The following is a 27,262-nucleotide window of genomic DNA, read 5'->3' on the forward strand; positions in this document are numbered from 1 at the left end:
TCCAAGTCCCTGCAAGAATTTACCCCTTCCATATGAGACTGACTGACTGATTTAAGATAATTGAGCGATTATTAACTAACTGATCATTAGTGAATAATTGTATAATTATTAAAAGCTACCCAGAGGTCCGGAGACTCTTTATTCTAATAAAATCTCCGGTGGTGCCCCGCGAAACGAGAAGCTTTGTGAATTAATATTTTCTGAATATTAAAATTCATAATTTGGTATTAATTCTCATAAATTTATTAGATCAAATGTAGTCATGCTACACGTGTGTTACTCATCTGACATACATTTTACAGAATTGTGTATTTAATTACGCATTCCATCGTCATCTGACATAACAAGCTCAAGCAAAAGACTCATAAAAGGACCCCTGTAACTGACCTGTGAGTCCAGGGAGGATGAGAAGAATTCTGAGATGCATATCCATTTTGCAGAGAGAAGAAAGTCAAACAAACCAACAACTAAACCAATACACTGAAAGACACATTCTCTACTTCCTGTTTTCCTACACATGCAGTCACAACTGTTAAAAATGTCTCTTCCTCCTCTTAAGGACATTACAGTTATTTGCTTTCAGTATAAGCAATGTACACAGTAAGCAAGTAAAGCTGCTTGCACAACTTTATTGAAACCTGAGTGCTTTACATTAATGAAACAGAAGGAGAATTATTTTCATTTAATCTGCCCAATATAATACCACACCCCAATCAAAGCTTGTGGTTGTCCATTGAATGCTAATTAATGAATGTGATAATCAGATATAGGTGCAAAGTGTGGAGGATCTCGTTAAGCCAGTGTGTGGAGGAGGATTACGAGTGGAAGTGCAGTAAGGTTCTGTCTGGATAGTCTCATGATTGTCTTCAATGGCAAGACGTTATGTGAAAGAAAATTTCTTCCCAAAGAAGTATCGAGTCAAAGATGCTATGAATCAATTCTCAACAAGATATTCTCCCTACATTCTGCATTTTTCCTCCTTAAATACCCTCAAGTACAAATCACAGACAAATGGTAGACATGCAAATGTATGTATACAGCAAAGGATGTTTCCCATGGCCCCCCGTAGAATCAAACATTTGAATAACTGAATAATTATGAACTAATCATAACAAATATCAATCTATGTGATAGACATATTAAGATGCCTATCTAAGCATTAAGCGTAATTAAGCGTAATTAATAACATACCATTTGTGGCAAATTATCCTTCATTACAATGGTACTGTATGTCACACTGTCTTTGGGTATTTGGTTCTGCTGGATGAGATTCGCAGTCAAAGTGATACAATTTTAGGGGAAAGACAAATAGAAATGTTGAGAAATGTGTTTTTAAACTGTGTTACACACAAAAAAATGTTCTTGTCCGGTTTATCTCCTTCTGGGCTGCTACATGTTGATTTTGAACGATGGTGGCATAGAGATCATCAGGATCACTCAGAGTTTGTGAGCCCTGTGATGGATGAATTTCAAATTTGACATTACTATGATCATCTGTTATGTTCAAAGTGTTTGTTTTCTCCCGTCTAACTGCAAAATAGTTTGGTAAATTTAAATTTTAAAAGTAAGTAAAGCTATTTATCTGGCCTGGGCTCTTACTTAAATGTGAGAAGCATTGAGATTCAGAATGTGTCATTTCCTGTTTCTAGCTGTTTCTCACAGGTCTAGTTTACCCTACCCTACAGCACTTGGGGGAGAGTGGTTAACAGTGCTTTTTAACATGAAACAGAAGCTGTAGGAAGGGAAGAAACATTATCACTGAAATTACTTTTTTCGTTTTACATTTACTGTCAATGTCAATTTTGCCAGGGTCATATATTGTATGTCATTACTGTTACTCTGCAAATAGAAAGATTTTATTAAACCTGTCCAATTCCTTCAATTTAACATCATGTTTAACAATATAAAGTAACATTTATGTTCTTACACAGCACTTGCCAGTAAGTGACAGAGTAATAATGTCGTGTAAAAATTCAAGACTTGGGCCAGATAAGAAAGCTTGAACTTTTACCAACATTTTTATTATCAACAAAAACAGACACCAATTAGAACACAACAGTTCCACCGGAGTGTGTCAGAGATCGGTGCAAAATAGAGTCCCATTCTGTTACCAGAACAGAGACCCGAGTCGACATGAAAACCATGTAACGACTGACTTTCACCTCCTTTTGGACCTCCTTTTATAGCTCTGTTTCTTGGCTTTACATCATCTCTTGGCTCTCTTTCCTACTGCACCTGGGTCTGGGAAAGTCCCTGACTGCCTGCTCCTCCTCTCTGTGTCCTCTGCATGAACTCTGCTTGATCATGCCATTTCTTCCATAACCTGACTTTTGTGGAATAAACTGGTGTTGTTTGTGCTCTGTGCTAGAAACAGGACATTCTTACTGTGATGGACTATACTGATGTATGTTTTGTTATACAATTTGCACAAAATCTGCTTCTATATTTTACTTTGCAGGTATTTTTGATGCTATCTTACTGTGCTCCCTCCCTTTTCTCCCAAAGCACACGAACTTGCTCACACACACACACATGTGCCTGGGCAGTTAGATACAGAAAGGAGCACACACACTCAGAGCTGTAGAGTTTTCACACTGTGATCCTAACTTTACACTATAAAATAACACTTTAAATTATGACAGTGTAGACCACCATTGCTCTAGTAATTAATGATAACAATTTAGGCTATAATGCTCCAAATTAATTCACAACAGTAAGCTGTATGTGTCGCATTATTACAAGCCACATAGAAGAAGACCAAGTAGCAGTTGTGAGTTTTTAGCCCATGGTCTGAGACGGAAGTGTGTACTAGGTGTTGCTATTCCGACACCAGGTACGTTTTGACAAGTTTATCTGGGACTTATTAGCATTTTTTTCACTACAGCTACATAGAGGCTGCTTGGGAAAGAGCAAACTTGCAAAGAACAATTATTTAAATGTTTAAGAAGAAGGAAGAACTGCAGCTGAGTCTAAATTACTGTTCTGATTATAAAAATACTTTGTCATTTCATTTTTACCAACACTTCAAATATCAAGATTATGTTTTTAGTTAGATTACAGCTTTTTGTGTTTTTTTACTGAGGAAAGAGGAAATATGCCAGTGATGAAGGTATATATTTTATATACCGTATATATTTATCACCACAAAGAAAAAAAAGAAAAAGAAAATACATAGCTTACCACAACGATGTCAGGCCCCTCAGGTTTGGTCTTATCTAAATACAAATATATTTTTAACATGATAGTTTCAAATAACAGATACTTTATTCCTGATTTTGTATTAGCAAGGTTTAGACTCACTACGAGTTATCCTCCATCCAATAAAGGCAGCAATAACAACCAAGACGAGGGTGGTGATGAGAATGGTGATTTTAGTGGAACTAGAAGATAAATGCAGATCAGAGGTACATTACAGGTAAAATAAACTGAATTTAAAAATAAGGATGTCAATGTATTTGTACAGTCATATTGTCTGTAAATGAACTATACATACATTCTTCTTTAAGGTGTTTAATTTATAAAACTAAAAATCATGAAATACAGTCACATTTTGACTGAGCTATGGAGTTTAGCTGAAAGAAAATGATATACTTTACAATATGCAACACAACAATCTGCGCTCAAGAATGAATGATAAAAAAAACTAAAATTGAATGTCAATCCTCAAATATGTGCTTTAGTGTTTTGATACAGTCATACACTTGATACAATATACAGTTATTCTGTATTAGGAAACACAAAGGACACATAAAGATCCATCCATCGTCAACCACTTATCCTGCGTACAGGGTTGCGGGGGGCTGGGGCCAATCCCAGCTGACATCGGGCAAAAGGCGGGGTACACCCTGGACAGGTCGCCAGTCCATCGCAGGGCCACACATTGACAAACAACCACTCACGCTCACACCTAAGGACAATTTAGGGTCACCAATCAACCTAGGCCGCATGTCTTTGCACGCATAAGCCAGGAGAAATTCTGGGTAGTGGTGGGAAGTGTCCGTGTAAAGTCTGAATAAATAAATGTGAAAACCCATGTCAATCCACATACTAGATAATATCAAGGGATTTTTTAATACTGTGTTTTGTGAATGATTATACTGTAACACCCAGATTTTGAAAATAGAAAATGCTTCGTGTCTTACTTGCTGTACTGGGGGCACATAGTTGTGGTAGTTGAGGTTGATTCATGAACAGTTATATGCACTGACATCTGGTAGACTTTGTTGGCACACCAATACTAGCCACTGCTGTCTGTCCTCAGTTCAGTCACAGTGAAAATGTTTTGGACACCTGCATTGATGCTAACTGTTGTTCCATTTATTGACCCAGACTGATCTGTCACACAGGTGCTGCCCAGCCTGCACCACTCTGCTACTTTTTGATATTTATAGAGGTGCGTGACAGTCACACTTCCTCCTTCATGCTAGAAAGCTTTTATTCCTCCACCAAATAGTTCACAGAAAATCTATTTAAAACATTTAATGGATTTTACCTGGGGTGACTGACAGCTGAAAATGTTGTTTAAAATCCAGCGCATTTTTAATCTCCACAGCACACAAGTAATGAGTGTCCTTATACGTCAGATCATTAATAGTCACAGTGAAGACTCTTTGCTTTTTGTCATCAGAGATTGAAAACTTTCCTGAATTATCTGGCTGGTTTGTTTTAACTTCTTTTTTGCAAGGCTGCCAGGAATGGTATCTACACAGGTATTTCACATAGTTTCTGTACTGCAGCTCAGAGACGGGGGATTGAGATGGAGCCTCCAGCCTTGACTGACACTTCGCTCACTGTAATAATGTTACTGTGAATTCCTGACAGAACAGCAGATAAATATTTTATAGTGGTGGCTTCAAATGTGTTGCTGTCAGTTACAGGTTACACATAGCTACATAACACATAGATAAATTTACTTAACTGTGAATTTGATTAACACATGATATTAATGATTAATAATAGTGGCTCGTTGTCACTTTAAGTGTAAGACAAAATGTTATTATTACTCAACTGCACTGAGTACCAGCAAGATTCTTCTAATTATAATCCTATTATTTGTGCATAGCATTCTTATTAAGCCTTAGCTGACTTACCCATGAGCCCGGTGAGTATTAGGAGAGGAATATATGGAAAAGCATACCTGCATCAATGCTTATGAGAACCTTCAACACTTAGTTCATCCTCTGCATTTAACCCATCCCTGAAGGGAGCAGTGGGCTGTAAATCTACTCACAGTTTTTTTAGCTTTAAAACAGGGAATTGTTTATTTTGCAGTACATTTCATAAATATTTATTGTTCTATTTACTTCTTGGTGACACATTAGTTAAACATTGTCCAGGACTTATCAGTGTACTGCTGAAAAGGGACTGCAGATGAAAATTAGCTTCAAGTTTTGTCTGGTACCACATTCATAAATACAAAAATATTTATGTTCAATATGGTGCAATTGTGCCTTACATCTGAATAAAAACAAAGCAGGAAATTTGAAGGGGAACTTTGGGACTATAACTTGGCCCATATTTCTGTAAATGGGGACAAAAATGTTTTGAATTAAGTCCAGCATTGAGGGAGTGCGAGTTTGTTATTGCCACTGACAGGATCAGATGTTATTACCGTTATGGTTGTTATATTGTTTGTTTATTTCTTTTGTTTGTATGTATTGATATGCTGTTGCTTTGGCAATATTCATGAACATTATTCATGCCAATAAAGCCATTTTGAAATCGAAAATTGTTATTATAGCTTAAGTGTCTGACAACATTATGGAAAGAATCCCTACAGATATATACCTTTTTTTGTTTGTTTGTTTAACGTGAAACAGCTTCTGTATCACTCTGCTCACAAATCCGAAAAGTCAAAAAAATCTCCTTTCCTAACCACCTTTCCTTGACCTCGGTGGAAAACGTCATGAGGTCAAGGAAAGATGTGAAGGAGAATCCGTACGGACTTAGGAAAAGAGGACAGCGGGTCTAAGGAATCCGACTGCTCTTTTCTAAGCGACATAATTATGCGACGGGGGATTTTACTGACGTGACCTGCCGTGATGAAACTACAGTGTTCTGAAAATGGACAAAAAGCGCATCTTCGACACTGCGCCTCATGTTGTTGTAATGCAGGCCGTCTAAGAAGGTGGACAACACGGTGGAATATATTACTTAATAACCAAGATAGCAAAAAGGCAGATAAGGTAGCCTACCACTAAATAACGGACAGGGTTGTCACACTGAGAATGCTTGCTCACACTCACCCTCCTTTCCACCTATAGGCGTATTTATCAACATGAATCCCAATGGTATGTAAATAAAGTGTTTCCCACAGAATGACAGCGTAACTGTGCTGAGAGAGAGAAAGGGTGCGACGGGGTGAGAGGAGATGCTGAGAGAATAAATGCTGTGCAGCGCTCTGTCATCAAATACGATTTTACCCTTTTTAAATAGTAACCAAATCAATCGAAAATAAATAAATAAATAAATTAGTGTGGGAAACGCCTACTGTAGAGGTTATCAAGCTTTATCTGTGCCTTTATTAAGGCGAGGGTGTCAGCATCTGTGACTGAAGTAAAATTAATTTGCTGAAGGCTGCAGAACATAATGTGAGCCTACACGCTGCAACATTATCCTCACTTCGATCACGTTACAAGACTAGTGGCAGCTCGCATGGCTCTCAGTTATTGTTGACAGTGTAAGATAGGCCTATATGCATATTAGCAAATTATGGCATAAGAGAGAAAAATCTTAATAGCCAATGGTAACTTACATGGTTATCAACCTCCTTTATCCGGCATGGTTGGTGATTTATTTATTTTTATCCTAGAAACACACCAAATGGCTTATTTCAACAACCCGAAACATAAAACGGTGTTGAAACAGTATTAGATTACAAAAAAGTAAAAAAAAAACAAACCTAAAGAAAGAAGGTAATTGTGAGTCTTATTAAAGTATCATAATGTGCGTCTGTATTGCAAGGACCTTGCTAAATGTGGTTGATGGATTTTATCGTTTGAGAATGTGCGCTGCTTTAAATGCTGCCGCCGCAAGGAATTGTGGGACGGCATTCTCTCCTTTCCTTTCGTAAAGGATGGTCCGGTGTACCCTATGCTAAAGGAGATATGAAAGGAAGCATTGAGGCTCCTTTCCTTAGCTTTCAGAGAATTCGAACAGCTCTTATCATGGCTGCCACTGAAATACTTCCGGGTCACTTCACTCAGTTAGGAACCTTCCTGAGCAAAAAAGACTTTTAGAACGCAGCCCAAAGCCTGCATGGAGGGATCCATGCAATCAGAGACGCTTCTTTGGTGTTTGACAGGTGAACCTTGTAGGTGGGCTGATTAAACAGTGACGATCCGAGTCAGACAAACACACTGAGCCATGAAACTTTTTGTTGGCGCATTTATACAGCTACGGTGTTTCTGCAGTTGTTCTACGTCATTAAACCACGGTTATGCTACGCGATCATGCGCAGGAGACGCTAGTGCCAATAGGAAGTGGCCCTGTAGTAGTATTTTATTGGTCCAAAACTGGCTTCACTGCTCTCCATTCAAATCTGCGGGGCGGCTTCGTCCAGTAATAGACTGTCTATGGTTAGGAACCTTAGGAACCTTCCTAAGCAAAAAAGACTTTTTACCCGCGTTATTGCCAACAGAGGCAGAGCAGAGCGGCAGGACTTGACGTCTTCGTCGACTTTCATTGACGTTTTTATGTAATCTCGGATAGCTGCGCGAAATACAAAGCGACAGGAATTTACCCTGTTTAACTTTAGTGACCGTCCCGAGCTTTGGTGAGAAATATACACCAGTGGTTTTATATTTTATCCGACCACCCCTTCGGTGATGGAGTACGGGAAGGAGAGAGTGGTGGCGTTAGTAGACATGGACTGCTTTTACGTGCAGGTGGAGCAGAGGCTCAATCCGGCTCTGAGGAACACTCCCTGTGTGGTGGCCCAGTACAAGACGTGGAAAGGAGGCAGGTGAGTTTCTGACACAGAGACGTTGTTTTTTTTATGGCTAGTGCAACTGAAAGCGACAACGAGGAGACTTCCTCACAAAGAAGGTTTAACATTGAAGTCAAGCCTTCTGGCCTTCTGGCCTTCTGTTTGTAGGTTTTCCACAGTACTTTTACCCTGTTAGCTTATTTATTCTGCTTCTTGAGACAGCAGTGCAGTTAAGTAAAAAAAAAAACCTAACTTCTTTTTCTCAGCTAAGTTCACTGAGGCTCGACTGTTATGATCATAGCGACCCTTATTACCCTAAAATACAGTTGACAAATGAACCTAAATGATATTAAAATATCACTACAGGAAATAACTGACCAGAATGAGAAGACTAGCGTTAAAGTTCATCCTTGGACTGAAAAACTCAGTGTTCACTTAGCTTCCCCACACCTTTCAGTTATCTCAAAGTCTTCCTCATCACATTACCTAAGTATGGACCTCAGAGGGGATCCTAAACCCCTCTCTCACTTGTTGGATTGGATCGATAGACTGTGTCTTTTCAGTTGCACGGGCCATTTAAATAGCTGTCTTTGTGTTGGCAACTCACCCGCTTACATCTCCTACAGATAACCACCTTGGACTTTCTGCAAACATATATTCTCACGGTTTGTAAACATGATCTAACTATGCAGTTCTCAGTTAAATATCATCCTCTGTTAGTATCATAGCTGTGAGCTACGAGGCCAGGGCCCAAGGTGTCACCAGGAACATGTGGGTGGATGATGCAAAGAATCGGTGCCCTGATCTCCAGGTGGCACGGGTGCGCGAGTCTCATGGCAAGGCAGACCTGACATTGTAAGTGCTGGTGATCTATACCTATTCACAGTTCCTGGGATGTTGTCCCCCCCCTCCCAAAAGATGATCAGTAAATGTGTTGTTTTAATACCACAGTTGTAAAGTAAACCTACTCACCTGTGTAGTTACAGGGAGGCCAGTGTGGAGGTCATTGAGGTGATGTCTCGCTTTGCCGTGATTGAGAGAGCCAGCATTGATGAGGCCTACATGGATCTGACTGCTGCAATCCAGCAGCGGCTGAAAAACATAACCGACAAAGAAATTGACCCTCGCCTGCTGAGGACTACCTACATCCAGGGCTACCCACAAAGTTCCCCTGAGCACGAAGCATCTGCTGAGGATGCTGCCATGGATAAGGGTAAGCTGTAACCAAACTTTGACCAGTCGATCACTCAACTAACTGTTTCAGCACTGGACACAGGAAGCTGGGGTTGAAAAGTGACAAAAACGGCAAGAATAATGGTAGGATGTATGTCCCTAACTGCTCCATGTTTGTCCACAGAGGAGCAGAGGTCCAGAGGTCTCCAGGAGTGGCTGGCATCCTTACCCGTCCCTCCATTAGGGGAGCAGAACTCTGCAGAACTGCAGCTAACTGTGGGGGCCCTCATTGTCGAGGAAATGAGGGCAGCCGTGGAGGAACACACAGGTTTCCGCTGTTCGGCGGGGATATCTCACAATAAGGTAGGAAAGACCTCTCTCTGTTGTATTCCTATAAATATAATGCTGGTGCGATACTTTAAAGAGCAGTAATGAATGTTGCTATAGTCATAGTTTACTGTCTGCTTTCTCCAGGTGTTGGCCAAACTAGCCTGTGGTCTGAACAAACCTAACCGACAAACTGTTCTGCCTTTGGACTCTGTGACAGAACTTTTCAGTTCTCTGCCCATCAGCAAGATGTGAGTACTACTTTGCCATAAAGAATTACTCATCACCGGTGGTGGACAGTAATTATGGTACTTGAGTATTTTCTTTTCATACCACTTTCTACTTCCATCTCAGAGGGAAATATTGTACTTTTTACTTCACTGCATTTATCTGACAGCTTCAGTTACTAGTTACTTTACAAAGTGAGATTTCTACACACAAAATATATAAATTAAACTAATCAACATTTTAAACAAGTACTGCTGACACCATTATTAGATTAACATTGATATTAACTGACAACAACTTTGATCATTTAAGACATCTTTCATGTAAAAATACTTCACTCATGTGAAGATTTGCTTCTTTTTCTTTTAATTATTTTAATTTATTTATAATAATTTTGAGCTTTGTACTGTTTGTTAGACAAAGCAAACTTTGTGACGGTGTCACTTTGGGCTCTGGGTAATTGTGACGGTGTTTTTCACTATTTTCAGAATTTTAAAAATCAATTAATAGAGAAAATAATTCATCCGTAATGAAGATGATCAACTGCACTCAGATACAAAATAGTTAAAATGAGTCCCCCCTTCAAAAAATACAACAGCAAAACCCTGGTTTACATTAATGCATGAGGAATAATAATAACCTAACTTAAAAGTATAATATAATAATCACAGGACATTTTTCTTCCTGCAAGGAGTACTTTTAATACTTTAGTAAGTAAGTACATATTCCTGATTATACTTACATACTTTTACTGTTGTAACATTTTCAGTGCATGACTTGAGTATTTTTTACAGTGTGGTATTTACGTTACATCTGACTACTTCGTCCACCACTGCTCATCACAAAATACACTCAGAAGTCGACCAACAATGCACTCTTGTATTGCTTATTTCACCTGTGCAGTCGTAACCTGGGGGGTAAGCTGGGTGCTTCCATCACAGAAACTCTGGGAATAGAGAACATGGGAGACGTTACTCGCTTCTCTCAGGCCCAGCTGGGACAGCACTTTGGAGAAAAGACAGGGTAAGACAAAACAAATATTAATTTAAAAGTCAAAAGTGTCATAAGATGACTAGCAAACTTGATCTCTGGGCATTTTATCTATACTTTATTACCAAGCACATTTACCATTGGACCTCTATACTTTGCAGCCAGTGGCTGTTTGACTTGTGTCGGGGGATTGAGTTTGAACCAGTGAAACCCAGACAGCTTCCTAAGTCCATCGGGTGCAGTAAAAACTTCCCTGGGAAGACATCACTGGCTACAAAAGAGCAGGTACAGGCCATCAGTCTCTGTTTCCCCACTGTTACACCAGGGTATGAAAAGTATTACTCAATCTGTCTTTTATTTTTAGTCTCATACTGACTGAAAGGGGTTGAAACTCTGAGAGACTAGCTGATCCCTCTAGCTGTGTAAAGAAGCTGGTATTAGACACTTTCTTGTAATGTTATCATTTACTTCATTTCCTTGTCATTTACAAATAACCTCTGTGTAGGTACAGTACTGGCTTCATCAACTGGCCCTTGAGCTGGAGGAGAGACTGACCAAGGACAGAGAAGTGGTGAGAAAAAGCTATGTGTGGCTGTGTAATTTGTTTCTTTTCCCTTATTACAGCAGTATTTCCTCCACTGGGTTTCACTGTTGTTGCCGTATGCAGTATATATAAGGTGGTTTCATGTCAGTGCCTGCCATTTCTCACCACATTACAGAATGGTCGCACGGCTAAGTTGTTGACTGTTGGCGTACGTCAGCTTGGGGATAAGAGGCCGAGTAGCTTCTCTCGCTGCTGTGCTTTAGTGCGGTACGACGCAGCCAAACTAGCAAGTGACAGCTTTGCCATTATCAAGAGCCTCAACATGGCAGGAAACCACCAGGCAGCATGGTAATTGAAACATAATAACACTTACTATTTAAAGTCATTGGCTGAAGGAATCCTGTGTGATTACCACCCCGTCTTGCATCATGTCCCCAGGACTCCACCCCTCACCCTGCTCCACCTCTCAGCTAGCAAATTTAGCGACGCTCCATCAGCAGGGGGGATTGCTGGCTTTCTTTCCAGTGATGTCAGTTCAACCCAGTGCCTTTTCTCTGCCACTCAGTCCTCCACCCAGCCATCCTCTGAACCGAAAAATGACTCCACATGCAAACAGCCCGGCACCATCCAGTCCTTCTTTCAAAAGGCAGCCGAGAAACAAAGACTGAAGGTTACTAATGACGTAGACGAGGAGGATGAAGATGATGTAGGCTGCACAGGAATTCTCCCATCTTCCTCCTCTCACAAAACATCTGCTTCTGACACTCAGTTGGAGACAGATACCAATTTCCCTGTTTCTTCCGTTACTCATTTTCACTCTAAAAATGGTTCAGCCAGCCCCCATTCTGGCTTATCCTCTTTCTTCCACAAGAAGACTCTTGAAAGAAGCTTTCAGGACAAGCCTGAAACAGGACCTGGGCCTGTCAATGAAGAAGAATCTGTAGACACTGTTGCTGCTGTGTCAGGGGATGAACTGGACATTGATCCCGAGGTCAATCCCCATCCTTCCATAGTGGCCAGAGAAGACTTGTTAAACTGTGAACGTTGTGGCCAGGAGGTGTCTGTTTGGGAAATGCCTGAACACAATGACTATCATTTTGCGCTGGACCTCCAGAATTCCTTCTCTTCATCCGCTGGTTCAGCAAACATCTCTTCATCTTCCTCCAGTGTCTCTCTAACTCCTCTCAGAGCAGGAGCAGCAGGCACAGCCCAGTCCTCCCGGGGAAAGACAAAAACCAGAGGCCAGTCAGGACCCCAACCGAAAAGGCATCGCTCCCAGGGTGGAAGTACGGGCACTCTGGATTCTTTTTTCAAGAGGACATGAAGACGTGTGAATTTTTTAATTGAATATATGTCCTAATGATCAATGTTATTGGGCTTTATATGATAAGAATAAGAATGTGTACAAATTAAAGGAAGTTTTTATATGTAATTTGTTTAACATGCATTTTATTATAAAGTGAAAGGCAATAATTTAGTAAACCAGAGTATATTTAATACTTTTTACATTTTTTAGTAGTGGACATTATGTTATAGCACTCTGATGCGCCAGTTGAATAAAGAGCAGGAATCCTCACTTGAGTGTCAATATTATGAAGTGTTCTTGTGAACACAGATACAGAAATTGTTTCTTTTCTAAGACACAAGTTTATATTTGACATACTCATTGCCAGTATGAGCTGAGTCATCCTGTTTTGTTTACACGTTTCTACAATGGTGATACTACAGTAGTGTTACATAGTGTGAGTGTCTAAAGAAGCTGAATGAGGAAATTAGTCTTGCGTTGTCTTCTGTCAGCTGAGGAGCAGTACCAGGAAATAAAAACGACAAAAGACCTTTAAAACACATTTTTGTGTAGTGAGTCTTGGCTCTGACACGCGAGCCAGCAGACTGAACACTGGGTGCATGGTTGAAAACATTGCACAATTTTATATTTTAGTTAAAGGACAACAAAATGAAACACCTGCGAAAGACACAATAAAAGTTTTATTCATGTACATCATGATACACAAATTAGATCTGTACATAAATATTGCATTTCACCCAACTAATCAAAATTGTACACTTTCAGTTAAAAAGGAAAACGGGTCATAAATGTGATTTCAAAAAATCATTAAGAAGACTGCGAAACCAGTGAAAACTGAATGATGTAAAATCTGGAACTACAAGAAAGCTATAAAATACTTCTCAGATGCATTAAAACAAACACCTGATAGAACTCTTCATAAAGGCTACAAAATATTTTGGTTGAAATGTGGTCTTAGTTTTTCCTCTCTTGCATACGAACTGTGCATAACAACAACGTGGGTGCATCTAAACGGGGCACACATTTCCGTTGTCCTCTATATCCTTGCTATATGAGTCAGTGGGACAACAGTCAATGTATAAATCACATCAATATGCTATAAGACATGATAAGACCAACAGCAGCCTTGAACAGAGTAGCGATTAACAATCAATTTCAAAGTCATCTTAATATAAAATAAAAGCTGTTTCAAGGAGTAGCACCACCTTAATTAGACCTACCAAGTTGTAAAACTCTGGGGTGTAATGGAAGGCCACTCAAACAGTAGTTCCATGAGGCACTGTGTTAAACCCCTTCAATAGTTAGTAGCATCAGTAACTTAAGTGAAGGGACGACATCAAGTACCCCAAACATAATTGCTTTTAAACAAAAGTGCCTTAGTACGTAGCTTCACATACTCTTTGGGAGAAACACCCTTATCTTTTTGTCCCTCAAACATTGCCCCCTAAGTCGGCAACAGAAACCTCCAATGGAGTAGTTATGTGAGAGTGGAATGCTGTCTAATAAGATATCTACACCTGACCTGAGTAACTAAAGCACTTAAAACGTAGGCAGCAAGATCATTGCCATCTCACTGCACTATCGTGAGGCATTATTTGTGGATAAAGAAACTGAATTCTCACAGACATATGTGACATAAAACCAGTTACAAAGGGATTTGTCAGTGTGAATTTTCTTGGCAGGCTGACATACAAACTGAGTCAAGTTCTATCTTTGCATACCTTGCAATGCCCTTGTCGGCACTATAGCCTGAAGAAAGATGGTTTAGCTTGTATACAACTGACAAGCTGTGAAGGTATCTCAATACTTTTACTACTGTCTCACATAATTCATTAGCGCTTACTAAGAAAGGGGTATGATTGAAGAGTATTCAAATGCAGTGATATCAGAGGCTTGTCCTTTTCATTCAGGCATTATGCTGGTAACACAGACAAGCTGCCATGAGGGTGGTGACAGGAATGACATCGGTGATGTGATAGGTTTACACCTGAATGTCCGAGCATCTCATACAAGTTGCAGCTGTTGAGTTTGTAAACGATTATCTGCCAAAGGTATATCAACACTGGCGTTTATGTTTCAGTGCAAGTGTATTCGTGAGTCTGTTTCGAAGGGTGTGTTAGGAGTGCATTTAGGTGTAAACTGTGTAAGTAGCACTTCAACGTTGGCGTGAGAAAGCAATTTCCTAGTTACCACTTATTTATCTGTCCATTGCAACTCTGTGTTCTTGACAGTCAGTAACACTTCGGTAGATGTTGCTAAGTGAATGTGTTACAGAGAGGGATCCTCTCATCAGTGCCATAAAGAGCAACACCCAACACCACAAAGGAGACTAAAACGTCAACAGTTATTTAAAAGGCTGAAGGGGACAAATGAGGAGGATGGTGACAAGGCTTTGGAACAGGGTGATAAAACAACAAAACCCCGTGTTAGGGATTTACTGAGCAGGGAACAGGGCAGGGCGGCCTTTGGAGAAAGCAGGAGGTTGTTTAAAAAAAAACACCTTGTTTTTGGGTGGGACGGTGTTCTCTGTTGTGGTTCTCCGAGAAACTTTAGGCTTCATCGTCCTCGCTTTGGGATGACCGGTACTGGGCGATGGGCTGCAACTTGGTGACGTGGCCGATACCTTTGGTCACGCCCTCTCTGAAGAGCACCTTAGCTCCCACCTTCAGGTATTCTGGGTGCTTGATGAACTTGAAGAGAACCACTGCTTTCTCGCCCGTCCTCAGCTCCTCCTGTGGTACAGCAATGCATCATAAATATAGAATGAAAAGAGAGACAGCCTTAAGAGTAAACCAAATTCAAGAAGAGTGAAATAATCTGCTGAAGGTAACACAGCGAGATATAACTTTCAGACAGGAGCAGTTGTAGCTCAGAGGATGAACTAACCTTGCCATACACAGCTTCCACGGTGGCGGTCTGTCTCACATTGCCAATGTGCACAGTAACCTGGAAGCCCTTGTGGAAGGTCTTTGCATGGAAGAGCAGCACAATCTCAGCTTCAAACATCCAGCAGATGGTAGGATCCATCTCTGGACTCACCATCACCATACCCTGTAAGTAGAAAACACATGGTCATTGCACACACGATAAAAAAAAAAAAAAATCAAATCAGACATTTTTATTTTCATAAAAAAATGAGGAACACACGCTCCCTCTAAATACAGAGACAGACAAACAGTAAAGGGAAAAGTAAGAGACAAATTTGGCACACACATTAAAGAGGTGCTGCACACTTAAACATGTTTTTGAGCTGTAAACTAAAGCATATGACTGTACTGTGATTAAACACATAAAAGTGGTTTTAACATTGACATTTCTGACCACATTTATAAAAAATCGCCATTTCATGGTTTGAAAATGACTCAACACGCCATCTACTGTCTTTAAATCATCCTGAACCTCGCACACCAATGCTTACATAGAGTCAACTGTTTGGGCGTTGCATGAAATTTATATTTAAAAAAAAACAAATATCAATGCCCTCTAATCAGAGGTGGAAGGCCCACATCCCCACAGCTCCCGTCCTTGAGTGGGGATCTGTGAATACACATTCATTTTCAAATATATGCTGTTTGAGACACATCATTCACAGGAGTTTGCAGTATTTTTGGCTAACCCTCTACTTAGTATTTTATATTTTGACACACTGGTTCTGACTTGTGCTTTTGAGGGCTGTAGAAGCACCACTGGAAGCACTGATTCTCTTGATGATGATCCCATGATAAACAGCAGGGCTACGGCTATGTACTGACACTACAACACAGCTAAAACCTTTACAAACGGCAATGAATGATAGCAGCTGCTCATGGCTGGTTAGCTCTGACTACCAGCTCCATATGGCTGTTCCTGCTACACTGGGCGATGGTCAATCTGTCAGAGTGTTGCTCACTATGGTCGGTGTCTCCTTACCTCCTGCATCACACACTAAATGCCACAAGGCCACACCCCCTACAGTGGTCGTCCTGTGCAGTCCTCTGCTCTGTCTTTTAAATATGCTAGGAGGGAGGGAGCTAGCAGAATTTGGGTGGGTGTGTAGTTGCCCTTTAAGTGTCTGACCTTGCGTAGCAGCGACCGGTCGAAGTCACCCAGAGCGAGTGTGGCAGCCTGGCCGGCCCTGAGTACCCTGCATGCAGAGCGGTTCCTTTGGATGCTGCCAATGGTCAACTTGTGGAAATGGCCCAAGTCCGTGGGCCCAACTACAAGATTATCTCCCTCACGGCAAATACCACTGCACAATCAAAGACATTAGTGGGTCAGAAAGAGTCCATGCTAAACAAAACAAAAATAAAAATGCTTGTTGAATGGAAGAACATGAAGTGAATATTACAACTCGCTGACCTGTACAGAGTACCTCCCACCACAGTCCCCACCTCTGGCACTGTGTAGATCTCATCCACCTGTAATAATGCACACTGCTGTCAATCACATCAAAATTGTGTGTAATCTGAAAGAGTGTGTATGTGCCAGACAGGTCACTCTCATGCACACACAAATTTCATCTAAGACCTACCTGAAACTCAGTTAGCTGTTGCATAAGCTCTTCCTGCTCCTTGCTGTTGCTGAGAGGAGGAATGATATTGAAGAAGACCTTCAGCAAGTCTAGACTCTCTCCAGACACACTGGACAAGGTGAAGATGGGTGTGATGCTGCCGGGGAGAGCGCAGGCACGTGATCAGGACACACAGACATCACTGGCTAGTTTCTACCTTCTACTGTTATAAGGGTTCTAAATTATAGAGGGAGCACCCGAGTAACTATAAAACATCAAATGGGAAACATTAAATTGTTCATGCATTCATTCAATCGTGTATTATGTAGTGGTCTCATACTTGGGCGACTGGGCAAACTGCTGTGCTGCAGTTACGGCATCGTCCGTACTGCCAATGACCATGGGCACCTTGTTGCAGCCCGGCTGCTTGAGGACGCGCTCCAGCTGCCGCACAGTGCGCTCCACTGTGGCCCGCGTACACAAGTCCACCTTACTGATGACAATGAAGATGGGCACCTTCAAGGCCATGGCAAGTCCAAGATGCTCCCGTGTCGTACCAGCTGGAAAAGAAGAAAGAAAAAGAAAGTAAGGATTAAGTTAGGTCTGGTCGGAAGGTTTCACTACATCACATATACTTGAAAGAAAGGACTGTTACGACCTAAGATAACACTGCTTATCTGCTGGTACATAACTGATAAGACCAGGTAGAATTTACCATGACATATGATTGCTATGCCATTGGAGGAAGTAGATGGGATAGCAGTACAGGAATATTCAACCATATATGGTGGTTATGTCATTCATGTCTAGGTTGTCCAGAATGCCAAAGACAAACCTTTTTAAACACAGCGAGTTCTCACAGAGGCAGCAGTGTCCCACACCATGTGTCTTTGTAAACAAAGCTAGCATGTGAGAGAAAGTGATCATATAGAAGTGGAGTATGTCTCTGTTCAGGTATAGGTCTCAATTCGGCCTACATACTGTAACTAAGACATTCAAGGATACTGATCCATGACACACATTAACAGGTTGACAGACATTTACATGCATTCATAAAACGAAATTCTGTTGAAGCAATCTCATCTTAGCAGCTTATAGTAACAATAAATAGAGTAAAAAATATATATTGCACAGAGGACATTGGTCATCAATGATTGCACTTAGCCACGAGAAATGTTCTTACTCATAACCTAAAAAAAGATACTTAAATATAAAATATAAACTTGAATATAAAATGAGAATGAGAATATATTAAATATATATTATAGAATATATATATATAGCAGTACAACAGTGAAAACACAACCTAAGATGGGCCCTATACATTATACAGAGCCATTACTCTGTTTCATAATTAAAACTGTTGTTGCTCTTGGGTTGCAGACACCGTCCCTTTTCCGTCCCTGTTGCGTAGCTAAGGTGGCCCTTATTCTTGACCCCATTTCACACAAACACAGCAACACCCAGAGTGCAACAAGTGAAGAAATTCAAGCATAATACATATAAATTAAAGATGAATAATGTATAGGCGTTTAAAAAAGGTGTAGCATTGCAGTTTTACCTTTATCCTCTGATTTCTAGAGAAAATCACCAGTGGTCTTAAAAGCCTGTTTCAGTTTTCCTCTGCAGTGTAGTACTGGTTCAGTTTTATTTGATTTCATATACATGCCCTTTTTATGCCCCATGAGGTTTAAATGCTGAACATATTTTTTTTACTTATTGTGATGAAAATCAATTTTTCTGAACATAAGGACTAAATGTATTAGTTAATCTACTTATTCCATTACTGCAGGCAGACAACTTCACTTTTGTTCAAAATCAAAGAAACGGTTATGAAAATGAACCTTTTGAAGTTAACATTGTTGAGAATGAAACAAAGGTCTAAAAAACTCCCAAACACATTACTTGGGTCTGAGTCATACTTTTGTTTACAACCTTTTTGAAGTCAGTGAAATCACATATTCATTCATGACCTAAAAAAATTGAAGACTGCAAGCCATACATTTACAGCAGCTGAATATAGTTCACTTAATAACTCCAGCAGGCTGTGAGCGTAAGTGCTAAGTAACAAGTGTCTCCAAGGCTCAAGTTACATCTACATGTCTGCTTGCCATTTGCAAAAGTAAAACATAACAGATTTCTTAATAACCGTATGTTATATAAGGGTACTGCTTTCAAAAGCACAGAGATTCTTTACAGAAGGTCACAGGCTTTCAACAGTGGTTCTTATCTCAGAACACTTGCTGTGCCTGTCAAAGCCCCTCCTCCTCCCTGTCAGCTCATGAGATATGTGTCAGGATGGCCGAGCGGTCTAAGGCGCTGCGTTCAGGTCGCAGTCTCCTCTGGAGGCGTGGGTTCGAATCCCACTTCTGACAACAAGATTTTTATTTTTTTTTACCTACAAAATTAATCTAATGATGCTCTACTGTTATAGCAAGAATATTAAAAAAGCACTATGTCTTCACAAGCAGAGCAAAGCAAAGAACTGCCTAGCCTGTCCCATCACTTTCTGCAGCTCAGGATCTATGCCCATGAAGTATGCCCTTCCTGGGCAAGCTTCTTACAAAAGGTAATTTTCTTCTACCACAAAAAGAGTATTTTGAGCGGTTTCCTGCCTACGTTGTTTACTTTATAAACTGCAGAGAACAGTGTCTTCTTCTAGCAGGAAATAACATTTGCATGTGTAGACACTTAAAACCTCGGTGGAATTCTGTCTAAACCGATCTGCTTCATTTAAAAAACCTCCTGTGCAAAGCGCTAATGCATTGTTGACAATCACAATAGCTTATTGATCCATTTGTAGATCTCAGGTTTACCAAATGTACATGGGATCAAGCACGGAGCCAACTCCAGCGGGTCAGAAGACTCTTGATATGAATGGTGGTATCTGAGATATTTTGGGGCTAGCAGGCAGAGACGAGGGGTGAAGTGGCTGTGGTAAGATTGATGGTCTGTTACGTAAGCTCAGATATCACATGTTTGCAAAGTGCTGAGCCAGAGATGGATAAGTCCACTACAGTATGTAGGTGTGGTGTACACAAACATAGGGTCTCTGTCAAGCTGGCCCCGCAAGTGTCTATTAGTATCCTGTGTTTTGTCTGAATGGTGAAATGACTGGATAACATGCACACAGAGAGACACAAGTACATTTTAACTGACTATTACAAAGATGCTCAAATTCTTAAAAAAATATTAGATACTTAAATGAATCAATTAATACTCACCAATGCCAGTATTTGCGCTGACGACCAGCATAGCGAAATCCGGGCAGTAGCTGGTGAGGCCAAAGATGGTGGTCTTCAGGTACTTGTGGTGACCCGCCAGATCAATGAATGTGATCATTTTAGAGGCACTCTCACAAATCTCCTCTGCTGTTCGGGACTCACTGTAATTCACAACCTAGGAAAAGAAGTAATCCTATCAGGAGGGTCATGATCTAAATTGCATAAAGAAAAAAGCAACAGCACCAACACATTCCTCGGTTATTTATTTGAAAGTACAAGTCAGGATAGATATCAGTTACTAGCATTACTTGCAGATGCAGCAGTTTGATGAGTAATAAATACTTTCTTTCTTCTTTATATCACTATTACCATAACCATATTCTTGTCTGAACTTGAACATCTTGATGAGGAAACCCTGTGGTAACCACAACATAATGTATTTAACTTTAGTTGCTATTTGTGACAAATGATGTAAGAGTATATAACTAGGGTACGCATTATTTATTCTCTGGTGTTGGATCTCTTCTCACCTCTCCTTTACTATTGAAGCCAAGGATCTCAAAGCTGATGCTTGAAGTGCGACCAGTCTGGATCTCATGTAGATGTCTGAAGAGGTTGAGCCTCGCTCTTCCCCGTCCATTGTCCAGCTCACCCTGTGTCAGAACACCCAACAGAGTGGACTTGCCAGAGTCCACATTACCCAGTACAGCTACTCGCAGGTCCAAGAACTGCAGGAAAAACACAAAGAATGAGCAGCGATAAAAAATAAATTCAACAGATCAACAACAAAAAACAGCCAAAAAGCAGCCTATCTTTAAAGAATAGTTTTACTAACCTGCTGGTCATCTGGCACCTTGCGAATGAGAACCTCAGCAATCTTACGAGGCACATCAGAGTCATAGTCCACCTCTCGCTCTCTGAGGACAGTGATATCGGCTCCAACTCTGTCATAAAAAAAAAGGAAAAAGAAACACATATATAAATAAAGTGCTGTGTTTTGATTGTGGAATTACAAAACAATCACTTTTTACTTGAAATGGGCTTTGTTTTAACTGCCATATTTTCCTTTACCATTTGTTTGGTTAGGGTTATAACCTGGTGTCAAACAGTGATACGCTGCGGTTTGAATAAAAAGTGAATTTGGTAATATCTTGACTTACTTCTCTGCCAGTTTATGGAGCGTCTTCAGCGATGTCCTCATATCTTCCTCTGATAATCCCACTAGCATGCCATTATCCTCAACACCTATTTGATAGACGGCTTCGCCCCGACCCTCCTGCAGTCGCCATTTCATTTGTGTTGCCAGGTGCTCAAAGCGGTATTGTGTGGGGTTCACCAGCTTCAGCTAGACCAGGGAGAGACTTTAGAAATCAGTGCTGAACTGAAAACCTAGATTTTGGAAGGTTAAAGGTGTCTGTGGTAAAATAAATCTGATGAAAATAACTAACATTACTGAGGATTACTGTAGAGCTAAGGCAATAAAAATCTGAACTAAAGTCTCTATTGATGTGTTAGGGGATGCAGCTGCCCAAACACTAAAAATGATCTCGCTAATCCACTGTGGTGTCAGTTTTCCATGGTAGGACAATGTGAGACAGCATGTATATATTCTGATATATTACCTTCAGTTGTTTACCTTCATTTGGAATTTGTTTTGCTACAGTTGCTCGCATTGCTAAACAAGGCATTAAAGAAACAGAATAATATACATATAAATATATCAATGTTTATGTTTATTGTAATGCCTAACCTAATACAAATAACCTCCACACTCTTGTCATGAAGAAGCTGACCTCACCATGAGCGGTGCATTGTCAAAGTGTTACATGAAGTGACTAGTTCACTTTGAAGGAAACCAAAAGCTTATTTGCTTACCTTGTACTCTATGTTTCCCTCTTCAGCCTAAGAGACAGGGGGACAAACAAAGAGATGGACAGAAAAAAAACAGGAACAACAGCTGTCAGAATATAGAGAAGTGAGACAATAGGCTATTGATCTGTTAAAAGACACAAAGAAAAGCAATCTGACTGAATGAGCAGCCAGTGCACTACTGCGAATAGGTAGTCACTGGGATCTACACAAACTCACTGCCTAGCTAGCGATCCCTAATAAACAGTACTTAATGTGTTATTAGACAAAGTACACAAACATATACAAGTCAATATACATTTACAGTTGACTAGTGAATATCCCAAAAAGTGGGATAAATATCTTAAATGCAAACTAACATTTGCGAGACAGGGGAGTTGGATACATGTTGAGGCTTGTCTCGCTAACATTAAGAGTTTATGACCATGGTGCTGTGAGGAAATGCAAGGCTAAGATGCCTTCAATAATCTATATTCCTAACACAGTCTAAGTTAGGGTGAGCTTTAGATAGTTTGGGGTGACAACGATAATTTATTTCACGTTTATGTAATGGTCACGTTAACTGTTGGGTGAGTTTAAGTTGAGGTAACAAACAATCGATTAAAATAATCTTTCGTTACTGTGTAGTAACACAGTCCCTGGCTGAGTGAATGTCAGGGACTTTAATAGTAACATTAGCTAGATATGGGTCGACCGAGTAAGTTACACACCCGCCCCCTGTTACATATTTACAAACACAGCTGTTCCTCCTCTGCAAGCTAGCAACACACTAGCCAGCTAACTGACGTTACAGCAAGCGGCTTTTAATTAAACACACATTTTGGCGCACTACTGTAAAACTACTTTTAATGGCAAATTTTTATGTTAACCGCTAACGTTTTGTCTCTAATGTTAACCGAGTGTAACCATCTCATTCATTTTCGTTTCCTTGACGTTACCGACCAGCTACGTGTCACTGCGTGTTCAAAGACAAGTCATGGCAGGACAGGACAGCTAACGTTAACTAACCCCGACACGACAGGGGATGCAATGAAGTGTTAGTCTTACACATCATGCACACAAGCACACGTTTATGTTCACATTATTATTAGCAGACTAAAATCGTAAACAATATTAGCTTGAATATGCTAGCAATAGTTGTGCGCGTAACTTCTGCCTTACCTCTGGAGGTAGATATGGGGTGTTATTGCTTGGTTTGAAGTTGCGGGAGAATCGAGCTTTGGATTTCTTGTTGTTCTTTACACAAGCCTTTTTGGGGGCTGCCGCATAGCCATTTCCCGGTTTGACATTGGACGCGACACCTTGAGATCCAGAGCCATGTCCGCTTCCTGAGCAGAATAACTCCGATACCCGCGCATCCATCAGCTGTTTTGGGACCTAACTTGTTAGCGTACCACTACCTGGATAAATATGATGCTATATTATTAAAATACACCTCGGTCCCAGCATGCAGGTGTTTGTATATGAGTGGAATTAACGTGCTAGTGGTAGCGTGCAGCCCCACCACAATAAAAACAAAGCGCCGACCACCCTCAAACTCTTCAAACCGAACAATAACAGCACCGTCGAGTTTTGAGTTTACAGTGTGCACACGTCACGGTCCTAAATGTCAAATGGGTCCCTGATTTTAACAACCTGGGAGTGCAAGTGAGCGGTGCTATTTGTTTTCTGAGCTGCGTGAGGGTGTTCGTAGGCTTGTAGCCCCGCCCGGCTGGCTACCTAGGTTGAAACAGCGAACACACACAGACCGACGTAGTTTTGCAGGGCTTTGCATCAGACGAAAAAGGAAATAATGACATACTTGTTTACAAAGACTTTAGATTTTTACATATTACAAAGAATACATATATATATAACAGCGAGTACGGTCTAGACCGTATGAAAAGTGCAATGAGATATGGTTTGTTATGAATTGGCGCTATATAAATAAATTTGAACTGAATTGAATGATGCCACAAGATCAGAAAATGTGTCATCAAATTGGAGGAAATGTGACATTTAAGGTTGGCATTTAGAGGTTTTAAAAGAGTGTGCAATAACCCAGTAACTCTGTCTTTAATCAGCCACCTGTTTATTATTATTATTATATTCATCATTCTCTATTTCAGAGCTGTTCATACTGTTCCTATTGTTATATTTTCATATTGTACATACTGTTTACCAAATCTACCTACCTCAAGTAAATAACACCTACACATAATGCTTATTTATGCCAGCATCCTTTGCACTATGCTCCATCGCACTGTGTACATGTGTACATGTATGCATGTATGTGTATGTAAACCTGTATATCACATCCACCTCTGACATGTACATAACAATCATAATAACAATAATAATAATAATAATAATAATAAAAATAATAATAATAATAATAATAATCTACTCCTGCATCCTTTGCACTCTGCTCACTGCACTATTTGTCAATCTGTCAATATTGTTTTTGTTCATAGTGTGTATATTGGTGTTCTCTATACTGTAGCCTGTGTTTGATTTTATTATTGTGTTATTGTATTATTGTATGATTAAGCACATCGTGAGCAATGTACAATCCTGAGTCAAATTCCTCATATGTGTACACATACCTGGCAAATAAATCTGATTCTGATAATTTAATAATGTCGTAGTGAGACGCATAAGAATGATTCAACACATAGCCTTTCACTTTGATGCGACTGAAGTGCTTTCACTTTCTGTCAAGCATTTATTACACCCTTTTAAAGCACATATATGCATATGATGCAACACTGAGCTTAGGTTGTCATCGTGTCTAATTATGCAGAATTACAGTTGAGTAATCCCCCTTTAAAATTGATAAACCAATCAAATAAACAAATAGTTTCTTGCTGGTGCAATTTCTTGATCATAGCTAGTTGACAATAGTGGCATCAGCTGTTATAAAATACGACTCCTGGTCATAAACTTGGTCCAAACTCCATGGACCTCTGGGCGTCCTTGAGATTACACAAAGGGTTGCTGATTATATATTTGACTGGGTTTACATAGACTGGGTTTGGTTACACATATTTGATATTTTTAATACATTTGTTTTTGAAATGACTAGACAAGATTATATCTTGAACCAGCTGTCACCAGAAAGCTTTGTTACATTACATTTTCTCCTGTTGCTTGCGTACTTTAATTTGTGGTTGTATGATTCCTTTCATGTTCAAGCTGTGTACAGCAACACATCCTGTACAGATTTATTTTTTTCAGCCCTTTAAGCCTGAGTTTTGTTCCCCCCCGCACTTTATTTTGCAATTTGTCATTTTTCCAGTTATAACACTTTAGTTTGACCTATGTCAGGTCTCAGTCACATGAGAGGATCATCAGAGCTGAATGGAAGTTAGTGAAATAAAATAACTCATCTCATCATTTTCCAAACTCAATTTAGATTAGTTGCACTTTTACTCAAAATTATAAATAGATTTTACATCTAGTTATATAAAAAAACATTATAATACATATATTATATTGCTTCTCATTTAGTCTGTCAAAAATTTAGGCACTTACTCAAAGACCTGTAGAAAGAACAACATGCTGTATCTCAGGACACACAGCACACATTAACTGTGGCTTATTGTTCCTGCAAAGACACTGAGATTTGAGAAAAGTCAGCCAACTCCCCAGTGGGAAATGAATAGTTCGTAGTGTGGCGTTTCTGAAAGGAAACACTGATTGGTCAGGCGACCTCTGATGTAGGGGCTCAGCCCCTTCCTGGCTGACAGAAGTGTTTTGAGATTTTTATAGCCTTAAGTTTCTTCAAACATCCACATTCACATCCGCACTTACACACACACACAACACTCCCTTGGTTCTGTTCTTTCAGTCAGCATGAGTTATCCACTGGTGATTCTGCTCTGTGTGGGACTACTGCACCAGACCGCGAGGGCTGTCCTTATGGATAAACTAGCAGACAACAAGATTTGTGGGGATGCAGACTGCTCATGTAAGTCAGAGCATTAAAGAGAAGCAGAAAGCAGTGTGTGAAGTCTAATCTAAAAACTAATACGTATTAAAACTATGAAGTAAAATGCAAGTGCTTGATAACTTCTAACAAATTGTCGATTTCTCATCTATACTTCCCTTTCATCTTTTGTTTCCTGTGCTTTATTAGATGTCCTCTCCATGGCCACGGCCTTGGAAGACTTCATAGCTCCTGACTGCAGATTCATCAACATCAAGAAGGGTCAGATGGTTTATGTGTATTCTAAACTCGTACCAGAGGAGGGTGCCGGAGTCTTCTGGTCTGGAAGCGTATGTGTATATATTTGTTACATATTATCTAGCGGTGCACACTTTCCCTACAGAAGATACAGAAGGTGTGCAGCAGATGTGACAAACTAATGTGAACTTTCTGGACTTTTGTAGCAAAATGTCAAGAAATACATTTGGTTAAATATTCAGTTTCGTTATACTGGGAATGAGCGATCATTTAAATTACTTCAAGTTAAGTGAGGATGATGAATGCATAAATGTTGTGTATGGTAATTTGTTAGAGAGGCCATGTTATTTCCACCGGCAGGTTTACAGTGAGCGCTATGTGGACCAGATGGGCATCATCGGATACTTCCCTGCGACTGTGCTGAAGGAGACACAGAAGTTTACGGAAAACCTAGTTAAGATTCCCACAACTGTGAGTGTATTTGTCTCTTTTATAAGACTATATGTGGAATGAATACTTTTATTTCATTCTCTGTTCATTTTCAGGAGTAATAGGTGGTGGTCAACATTTATCTAATTTTATTTTGCCTTTTTTTTTCAGGACATGGACTTCTACTGTGATTAAAGCATGACAGATTGAAGCCTCTTTCTTCTCAAGTCTTGCTTTTAGTGTCTCTGGCTTTAATAAAGGAGAGTAGACAGTTCTTCTCCCCAGCCGGTGTTTCATCCTGTGGCGTTGTCTCCAGCTGGAATGAAAACCTGGACACTCTCAGCCCTCCATAGCCCACAGTCTGACACCCCCCGTTGCTGAGCCAGCTAGTCATTTCTGTCGTGCTTTGTCTTAACAAGACACATTGCTCAATAAACCATTTTTCATATCAACATATAATGTTTATTACTTGAACAGATAAGAATTCATTTTCCTACTTTGACTCTTCAAGATTGGTAATTACAATTTCTGCTGACATATCTAATAAATTGCAGATCATCTCCTGTTGTAAATATACATAATCAAATTTGA

At 40.0% G+C, this 27,262-nt stretch overlaps 3 protein-coding genes and 1 non-coding gene across 4 annotated transcripts; 3 read left to right on the forward strand and 1 right to left on the reverse strand.

Annotated features, from left to right (window-relative positions):
• The first annotated feature begins 7,418 nt into the window (after positions 1 to 7,418).
• Positions 7,419 to 12,765, forward strand: polh (polymerase (DNA directed), eta). Its single transcript, XM_038737292.1, has 10 exons — positions 7,419 to 7,963; positions 8,648 to 8,782; positions 8,908 to 9,140; positions 9,285 to 9,463; positions 9,575 to 9,678; positions 10,559 to 10,678; positions 10,807 to 10,930; positions 11,151 to 11,216; positions 11,365 to 11,537; positions 11,628 to 12,765. The coding sequence occupies exons 1-10, from the start codon at positions 7,827 to 7,829 to the stop codon at positions 12,511 to 12,513; spliced, it is 2,157 nt and encodes a 718-aa protein (XP_038593220.1). The 5' UTR covers positions 7,419 to 7,826; the 3' UTR covers positions 12,514 to 12,765.
• Positions 12,766 to 13,156: 391 nt separating this feature from the next.
• On the reverse strand, positions 13,157 to 23,656 carry gtpbp2a (GTP binding protein 2a). Its single transcript, XM_038737293.1, has 12 exons — positions 23,239 to 23,656; positions 22,084 to 22,110; positions 21,369 to 21,553; positions 21,044 to 21,152; positions 20,739 to 20,936; positions 20,209 to 20,383; positions 17,325 to 17,544; positions 17,006 to 17,141; positions 16,834 to 16,892; positions 16,552 to 16,723; positions 15,382 to 15,546; positions 13,157 to 15,227 (listed from the first exon to the last, which is right to left on the reverse strand). The coding sequence occupies exons 1-12, from the start codon at positions 23,437 to 23,439 to the stop codon at positions 15,045 to 15,047; spliced, it is 1,830 nt and encodes a 609-aa protein (XP_038593221.1). The 5' UTR covers positions 23,440 to 23,656; the 3' UTR covers positions 13,157 to 15,044.
• trnal-cag lies at positions 19,277 to 19,359 on the forward strand. Its single transcript has one exon. It is a non-coding gene; the product is annotated as a tRNA-Leu (tRNA).
• Positions 23,657 to 25,832: 2,176 nt separating the features above from the next.
• LOC119917159 (otoraplin-like) lies at positions 25,833 to 27,262 on the forward strand. Its single transcript, XM_038737294.1, has 4 exons — positions 25,833 to 26,026; positions 26,195 to 26,334; positions 26,603 to 26,713; positions 26,843 to 27,262. Exons 1-4 carry the CDS (start codon positions 25,912 to 25,914, stop codon positions 26,864 to 26,866), a joined length of 390 nt encoding a protein of 129 aa, XP_038593222.1. The 5' UTR covers positions 25,833 to 25,911; the 3' UTR covers positions 26,867 to 27,262.

The sequence above is a fragment of the Micropterus salmoides genome, unplaced genomic scaffold, assembly GCF_014851395.1.
Source record: "Micropterus salmoides isolate LMB-PRFRI ecotype aquatic unplaced genomic scaffold, ASM1485139v1 Ms_hic_scaffold_22, whole genome shotgun sequence".
Taxonomy (NCBI): Eukaryota; Metazoa; Chordata; class Actinopteri; order Centrarchiformes; family Centrarchidae; genus Micropterus; species Micropterus salmoides.